Consider the following 9,315-nt stretch of genomic DNA (forward strand, 5'->3'; position numbering starts at 1 on the left):
CTCTGGCTGTCGGAGCCCGGGGGGAAGTCCGGACATTTAGAAATTCCCCCCGGACGCTATTTTTAGCTCTAAAATCTGGACATGTCCGGGGGAATCCGGACGAATGGTAACCCTAGTGGCACTCTACACTTTTTATTGTGTGGTGTAATTGAAATTGATATATTTTGAAAATATAGAAAAAACATCCAAAAATATGTATAATAAATTGGTATTCTATTATTATTTAACAGTGTGACTAAAACTGATTAATCGTGATTAATTTTTTTTAATCTTGCAATTAATCAAGATTAATCTTTTTGATCATTTGACAGCCCTAATCATAATTATATGACGGGATGAATATGGGGGTTCCCGGATGCTGCTTTGAGGTACAGAATGCCACACAGGTCCATTCCTATAGAATGAGGTATTGTATCCCAGAAACCAGTGACCCTCAAAAGGATCTAGGGATCCTAGCGGGCAAGCAACTCCACATGAGCTTCCAGAGTGATGCTGTCTAAGAAAGTCTAATGCTATCCATACATGTGTCACCTGAGGATTTGAGCACTACAGCCGCATGGCATGCAACAATACAGTGAGGAAGAACCACTCTAGAACCCTGCTCAAAGGCACCAGGGCACCAAGTTCATCTGTTGCTGGGGGTCAAACCAGGGAGTTTAGTTGGTGGTACACTATATATAGAAGTCGTGACAAAAAAACACTTGGACTCCATTGTAAAACTGTGAAATTCCCAGAAAGACAGGATACATGGCCACTCAATTACAAGTAATTTTTTTTTTAGTAATACACTTCCAAAGTTGTTACTGTATACTTTTTGCCTTTCCCTTAAATGTAAGCAAATATGAGAGTTAATTACACCAGTCTTCATCAGAGACAATTAAGCAGTATAGGTTTTTTCCATCATTTAAAAAAACAGCAACAAAAAACTTTAGTCTGTTCAATTAACAGGGTACTATCAATGTTGTTTAGCCTCAAAAATGAGTTACATTTAAAAATTGACCCATATTGTAGGTCTCAGATTCAGGATTTTAGCAATATTTTTTTAATATGTCTTTGCAGAAGTATTGGTAGGAAAAAACTTCCTTCACACTCAGTCAACTTACTGGGTATTCCTGTATAAAGAGAAGTAGGCATATGCTAGCTACAGGAAGAGAACATAGCTTCTCTTATCGGTCAGATATAATAATCTTAATGGAGAGTGACTATTTAAGGTACATTGGAAAAACAGAATCACAAATTGCTTTTTTTCATGCCTGTGTATCTATTGGAGTTATGGTTACAGATTGCCTTTGTTCTTTTAATTCCCAGGCATAGCCCCAAAACTCAAAATTCTTTAATGTTAATGAAAAAATAGCTATATGGGCTATAATCAGAAACTAATCGGTTATATAGGTTCATGTTATATTTTAAAAGTGTATATAAAACAGACCATAACTATCTTTATTTTTGTTTTTCAGATAAATCCAAATCATGGAGGGGCTCTTGCATTACATAAACCCAGCACATGCCATTTCTCTCTTAAGTGCTTTGAATGAGGAACGTCTAAAAGGACAGCTATGCGATGTTATTCTTATAGTGGGAGACCAAAAATTTAGAGCTCATAAAAATGTTCTGGCTGCCAGCAGTGAATACTTCCAGACTCTCTTCACAAATAAAGAGAATGAGTCCCAATCAGTGTTTCAACTTGACTTCTGTGAACCAGATGCTTTTGAGAATGTATTAAACTACATTTACTCTTCGTCTTTGTTTGTTGAGAAAAGCAGTCTTGCGGCTGTTCAAGAATTGGGCTACAGCCTTGGAATTTCCTTTCTTACCAACATTGTTTCTAAGAGTCCTCAAGCTCCTTTTCCAGCATGTCCCATTAAAAAAATACTGTTTCAAGAAGAAGATGAAAGCGGTTCTCAGAAGAGAAGTGTCATTGTTTGTCAGAGCAGAAATGAAGCACAAGTTAAAAATGTCAGTCAAACACATGATTTAAGCCATAGCTCTAAGCCTTCACACTCCATTGCCATCAAAACAAACAATAGGCCACAAGTAACAAAACCAATTGAACCACTTCACAGTTTATCATTAAGTGACAGGAGGTGGCTAAAAGACAGTCCTGTGAGCTACACCAAACTTCATGAACCTTCTGGAACTGTGGATGACCAAAGTAGAAGTGGCTTGGTAAAGAGGAATGCAGTATTGCCACAAAAGCCTTTAGCTGAGAAAGAAACTTCATGTGATGAGCCAGGAGTGAGTGGTCAGCTTCTAAGAGGAAAAGCTGCAGAGATGTCATTAAAAAGACCACGTCCTCCAATCTTATCTCTGCATGGTTCATCAGAATCTACATTTTTGTTGCGAGAGACAGGAAAAGGAAATGGTCAAGGAGAAGATAGGAATTTGCTATACTACTCAAAATTAGGACTAGTGGTTCCATCTAGTGGATCTGGTCCTGAAAACCAAAGTATTGACCGGAGTGGCCCACTTGTAAAAAGTCTCCTTCGAAGGTCATTGTCCATGGATAGTCAGGTTCCTATTTATTCATCTTCTATTGATTTAAAAGCTTCACATGGACCATCATTGGTGACTAGTGACTCACAGGGAAAAACATTTAATGTTACATCTCAAAAGTCATCCTTGAAAGAGTCTTCAGAAAAGGCTGTCCTAGATGACAAGACACAGGTAATACACCCACACCGCCTTAGGTCCTTTAGTGCCTCTCAGTCAACTGATAGGGAGGTAGCTTCTCCTCTAACTGATGTACGAATCAAAACTGAACCTAGCAGCCCACTTTCAGAGCCTTCTGAAATAATAAGAGTTACAGTAGGAGATGCTTCAACATCTGCCAGTAAAGACTTCCCTTTTAAAACTGAGGATGATAATAGGGATATGAGTAGACTTCCAGCAAAAAGGAGGTTTCAAGCAGATAGAAGGCTACCATTTAAAAAACTGAAAGTGAATGAGCATGGTTCTCCTGGGTCAGAGGATAATTTTGAGGAAAGTTCAAGTCCTACGCGTCTTGATGCTGATTTTCCAGATTCTGATGTCAGTAAAGATGAATACAGTGAATTGGAAGAAGTGAGACCAAACAAAAAGTTTAAATGCAAGCACTGCCTTAAGATTTTCAGATCTACAGCAGGCCTTCACCGTCATGTTAATATGTATCATAATCCAGAGAAACCATATGCTTGTGATATATGCCACAAGAGATTTCATACGAACTTCAAAGTATGGACTCATTGCCAGACACAGCATGGAATTGTGAAGAACCCCTCACCTGCTTCCAGTTCACATGCTGTCTTGGATGAAAAATTCCAAAGAAAATTAATTGATATTGTGAGAGAGAGAGAGATTAAGAAAGCACTGATTGTTAAACTACGACGTGGCAAACAAGGTTTTCAGGGACAGTCCAGTTCACAAGCACAGCAAGTCATCAAAAGGAACTTAAGATCAAGATCCAAAGGAGCCTACATTTGTACCTACTGTGGGAAAGCTTATCGTTTTCTCTCCCAATTTAAACAGCACATAAAAATGCATCCAGGGGAAAAACCAATTGGAGGAAATAAGGTTTCTAAGCAAAAAGAGCACATTCATATTGCAAGTCCAGTTGAAAACAAAGAGGTCTATCAGTGCCGTCTTTGTAATGCTAAGCTCTCCTCTCTTATTGAACAGGGAAATCATGAGCGACTTTGTAGAAATGCAACAGTCTGTCCTTATTGCAGCCTTAGATTTTCTTCTCCAGAGCTGAAGCATGAACATGAAAGCAAGTGTGAATATAAGAAGCTCACTTGTCTTGAATGTATGCGCACTTTTAAATCCTCCTTTAGTATTTGGCGTCATCAAGTTGAAGTTCACAATCAAAATACCATGGCCCCAACAGAGAATTTTTCTTTACCTATTCTTGATCACAATGGTGAAATAACGAATGCTTCAAGATTGCATTCTCAATCAGAATCTAATAAAATGAACAATTTTGTTACTGCAAAGGAAGATGGAGTATTCAGTGATTCTTCAGAACAAATTAATTTTGATTCTGAAGATTCTTCATGCCTCCCTGAAGATCTAAGTGTTTCCAAACAGTTTAAAATTCACGTCAAAGAAGAGCCTGCAGACGATATAGAGGATGAGGTCACTGAAACCAACAGAGAAGCTAAGGAAGTAGTTTCTAATAAAGTCACTGGCTTGTGGCCCTGTGAAAAATGTGGAAAAATTTTTACTGTACACAAGCAGTTGGAGCGTCACCAGGAGCTTTTGTGCTCTGTAAAACCATTTATTTGTCATGTGTGCAACAAGGCCTTCCGGACCAACTTCCGTCTGTGGAGCCACTTCCAGTCTCATATGTCACAGGCTGCAGAGGAATCAGTGAATAAAGATGCTGAGATATGTCCACCAGCTAACTCCCCATCACCGCCACCTCTGCCTCCACCCCCACCTCTACCCAAAATCCAGCCCTTAGAGCCTGATAGTCCGACAGGTTTATCTGAGAGCCCAACTACTACTGAGAAATTATTTGTTCCACAAGAATCGGACACACTCTTTTATCATGCTCCACCACTTTCAGCAATCACATTCAAAAGACAATATATGTGTAAACTTTGTCACAGGACATTCAAGACTGCATTTAGTCTTTGGAGCCATGAACAGACACACAATTAGCTAGAGATCTTCAACAGGTAGTTTAAAAAGCTGGTTAAATGGAGACCATTTCCAGGATATTTCAGAAGTATGCCATATAAACTAGAAATCTAAGGGGACAAGAAACATCAAAAAAGTAAAGATGGATTTATGATGCTGCTTGGATTTGAAGATTAAGGTAAACTAACTTTGATGTTAGTAGATAGAAATTTGAATAATTTAAAGTACTGTTGTCTGGGATCTTATAGTAACAGTATAATTTAATTTCATTAACATTGAAATCCAATCACATCTTGATTGTATGCATGGATCCTCATCCTGTGGTGTCAATATATATAAATATACATTAAAAACAAAAAAGGAACAACAATGTGGATTCTAACTGTGAGTTTATAGTAGTGTTATACTGTAACCAACTTCTTGTTTTGAGTATAATGAACACCTGAGCTCCCTATAAATATTAGCCCTGCACTTGAAATTAAGAAAGAAGTGGATGGAATATTTTTCTTTAGTAATCTAGATTTTTAGTAATATTTTAGCAATAACAAATAAACCTCAAGTTTGAGTTACCCTGACACTTATTGGGAATGAATGTTTGGTATTTTATGGTAATGTGGAATTGTTTTGTTCTTATATGGAACTTGTGCAAAATACAATAGAACCTAAAATCAGCAATATTAATACTTGGATTTTATATTTAAAGTAGCAGCAAGCCTGCTTTCAGCCATTTAAATAGAAGTTTCTAAGGAAGACTCTGGAAAAAAAGTATGCTGCTTTATATAACGCCCCAAAGGCTAATTTACTGTAGGTATTTCAGTAACTACAAGCATTGTAATAAAGCAGCACTTATAATACAAACAACAGTACTGTTTATGCATATGAACTAACATTGAATGGATGTCAAACAATTCACAATTTTGTTTCCTCTGGTTTGTACTGTTGTGTGTAATTCTGAGTACAATAGAATGTATGAATATATTACTTTCAATGGCAGAAGAGGAGGAAGGGGTTGTGAAATAAACTCCTGTGTGTGGCAGTAAATGTGGCCATTAGCACAAAGATATGTTTTTTTTAAAAATGTAAATATTTACATAGAGACCTGTATAAATGAACAAAATATGTATTTAAATTTTGTATTAAACAAACCTATCCAGTTCAAAGCAGAGGAAAAAGCACCACACTACAATCATTGGATTTTGTAAATACAGTGTATAGAATATTTGTTTCTTTTCTGACACTTTCTATTGTTTGTGATCCTTTGTGTTAGAAGTGTTTATTTGGGTTTGTTTAAAATCATGGTGGTAATGATTAAAAATAGTCACAGTTGGAATGGTTGGCATCATTAGTATCAGATATTTGCCAGAAGCTATGGCATGGGTCCAGAGTTAGTTTTTCACCTGCTTTTGACAATGTGCTTCTCTTGTTTAGAAGCTCAGAGTTAAAACCATCTTTCTGCTGTTGGTATTTTAAATTTAATTGAGTGGAATGGATTAGAATAAACAGTGAGAATGTAAATGAATTAAATACTTGACAGTCCATTTTGGATTCAGGCCAACTTCAGATGGGAAAAGAAAAGAGAAAGTATTGCATTCAGTACTGTGTAATTAGGGCCCAGCCCTGCTTTCACTGAAGTCAACGGGAGTTTTGTTGCTGACTTCAGTGGGAGCAGGATCAAGACCTTCATCCTATAAGGTTCTGATACTGCATTCCTTCAGCATCCAGAATTCCCACAGAAGTCACAAGGCTGAGGCCCAAAATACAAAGGTGTGGACAACAATGATAATATTCTGGACCAATGGCCCTGATTCAGCAAGGTTGAGCATGGGTGCCTACCTTTAAGCTGCTGGGTTTGCCTATTGACTTCAGTGGGTGGTTAGTTAGGCACATACTTAGATACCTTACTCAATCAAAGTCCATATTTGCCATCATTTGTTTTGTTTGTTTTAAAACAGCACTTTATTTTCATTGGGAAGTTCAACATAAAAGGAGATGGCACAATATGACCCTCAGACTTTCAGCTACCAGCAAACTGCAATAATTAGCTACAAAGTCTTTTGCTACAACATGGTGGATAAAAAAAATCTAAAACTGCTACTAAACACGCTAACACCTACCCATAGGTGTTTTTCCTTATTCCAAATGAATTATGTTAGAACATAATTACACTAATAAGCTGCAAGTATTTTTAGATGAAAACTGCAATCAAAACTACAGTTAGACTAGATCAGTGGTTCTCTAACTTTTGTACTGGTGACCCCTTTCACATAGCAAGCCTCAGTGTGCCCCCCCCCCCTTATAAATTAAAAACACTTCTTAATATATTTAACACCATTATAAATGCTGGAAGCAAAGCAGGGTTTGGGGTAGAGGCTGACAGCTCGTGACCCCCCTCCCCCCGGTAATAACCTTGTGACCCCCTGAAGGGGTCCCGACCCCCAGTTTGAGAACCCCTGCACTAGATGACCCTTGAGGTCTCTGCTAACCCTATGATTCTATGAAACAAGGTTCCTATGTAATCTTTTATAGGTGACGCTTCCGGATGTGACTCCTTTTTTAAATTCCAACTAACAAAACTAAACCATTTAATGAAAAGAAGTAATTTCAGCATAAAATAATAATTACTCAACCTTGTTTATTAAACAAAAGCAAAATGAAATAAAGCCATGTTAAATATATTTAGCACAGCTAAATAATTGTTTTGTGTTTACATTAAATGTCTTTTAGGAGAAGAAATCTATGTGGACAAAATGTGAAAGCAAGGTATTAAAATTGGTGCCTAAGTTTTCACCATTGATTCCCGTACAAAACAGCATGATATTTCCTTTTTAGTTTGTTGACAGTCTGTACCTAGCCTTCTAAGAATGAGTATACCCTTTTAAGAGAAAATATGATGACCAGTTCAGCTATCAAATAATCATAATTTTCAACTGAAGCACTTCTTTGATGCATTTTTGGTATACTAAGATTATAAATAGCACACATATAACAACCTTGTGCTATATTTTGAAGAAGTCTTGATTTTTCCCCCAAGTGTAATATATATTGTAAAAATCAGAAAAAAGTGGATATAACTAGTTTCCTTTATAAATTTGTTAGATTATTTTTAAAAGTTTGTTTTAATTTTGAGCATGTTCTGTGCTTTTTTTAAATTAGTTCCTGTTTGTTGTCCAATAAAGGAATACAGGCTCTCTAAATAAAGTTTTAAATATGAGATATTTATATAGCAATTCTGGTTTTCTATTAGCTTTTATATAGTATCTTAAAAAGCCCTGAGACAGAAGTGTTTACTTTGGAGGATATGGAATAAATATGCTTCCACTCATGTAATTTTAATATATGTTAGAAAAGTTAAATTATGGAAGAAATTGTTAGTTGCTTGTTTATACAATAAAGGTCTTTTAAAGAATGTCTAGTTTGGCCATAACAAGAATGATAGGCAAATTATTGATACAAAAAACCTGTCTTCATCATATTTGGTTTAGTTTTGCAACTGTGTGAATTGGGTACTAAAGGCCTTGGCTTTTTGTCTGATTATTTAACAATTGCAGAAAGTTTGTATGATTTCTCTTAAACTTTGAGGTTTTGTGCTCTTTTTCATATGGCATGACAGAAACATGCAGATGTTTTAATATATACTTTAGAATTTAATTCTTTCTTCGTTTGTTTTGTCCTCCATCAACAAAATTTGACAGAGGCTCATCCTGTTCCAACTCAAGTCAGTGACAATTCCTGTTTACTTTAGTGGGAACAGGATTGGGCCTGTGAAGTAAAGCTAGTTCATGTAGGGACTGATTCAGCTAAGCACATGCTTAAGTCCCACTGCAGTCATTGGGCCTTAAAACATGATTAACTTTAAGCATATGCTTAAGTGCTGTGCTGAATTGGGGCCATAATCAACCACTCAAAGTAAGCAATGGAAATAATTACATGTTGTGGACTTTTAAATGGTAGAAACAAAAATGTTATAAGTGAATGTTCTTCTGAATAAAGGCTACATATATAGTTAGTGTGTAATTCTGCAATTTTACCAAAATAGACAAAGGACATGAAATGGTATTGCTACTCTAATTTTGTAACTTTTTTAAAGAAAACAATAGACAGTTAAACTTCAGAGATGGCAGTTGAGTTGTCAGTCTCATTTCAGAACACAACTATAGCCTTACAACCCTCCAGTGAACCAAAACACACAGCTGTAGGGGACCTGCTCCTGCATTCTCTCCTTGGGCAATGCTCCCATTGACATCCATGAGGCTTTTTGCCCAAGTAGGAAGTGCAGGTTTCTTCCAGATCGGAATTGTACTCTAAGGCCTTGTCTACACTATGGGGGACGATCAATCTAAGTTACGCAACTTCAGCTACGTGAATAACGTAGCTGAAGTTGATGTACTTAGATCTACTTATCGCGGAGTCCACACTACGCAGTGTCAACTGGAGACGCTCTCCCGTTAACTCCCCTTGCGCTTCCCGTTCAGGTGGAGTACAGGAGTCGACGGGAGAGTGATCGGCGGTCGATTTAGCGGGTCTTCACTAGACGCACTAAATCGACTGCTGATGCATCGATCACCGCACGTCGAATCCCCGGTAAGTGTAGACAAGGCCTAAGATTTTGCCCAAAACTTCTATTGACATCAGTGGAAGTTCCTCATGTGGGACAAGGATAGAATATGGCCCTAACTCCTGAGCACTAGCAGTTATGGT

General features: G+C 37.2%; 1 protein-coding gene across 2 annotated transcripts in view; it reads left to right on the plus strand.

Moving 5' to 3' along the window:
* The window catches only part of LOC113405046 (zinc finger and BTB domain-containing protein 21-like), a 27,560-nt gene extending 20,096 nt beyond the window's left edge, over window positions 1–7,464 (plus strand). The window contains exons 2-3 of one of the 2 annotated variants that reach the window (XR_003369753.2): window positions 1,458–4,795; window positions 7,342–7,464. Coding sequence is in view for 1 of the 2 variants with exons in the window: in XM_024216537.3 (XP_024072305.1) it covers window positions 1,471–4,638 (3,168 nt within the window). In the remaining variant the exon portion in view is untranslated. Of the gene's footprint in view, window positions 1–1,457; window positions 4,931–7,341 lie in introns of those variants that run through there. The other variant, XM_024216537.3, reaches the window with a different exon arrangement.
* Window positions 7,465–9,315: the final 1,851 nt, after the last annotated feature.

This window comes from Terrapene carolina, unplaced genomic scaffold (assembly GCF_002925995.2).
Source record: "Terrapene carolina triunguis isolate 2854851 unplaced genomic scaffold, T_m_triunguis-2.0 Scaffold30, whole genome shotgun sequence".
NCBI classification, from domain to species: domain Eukaryota; kingdom Metazoa; phylum Chordata; order Testudines; family Emydidae; genus Terrapene; species Terrapene triunguis.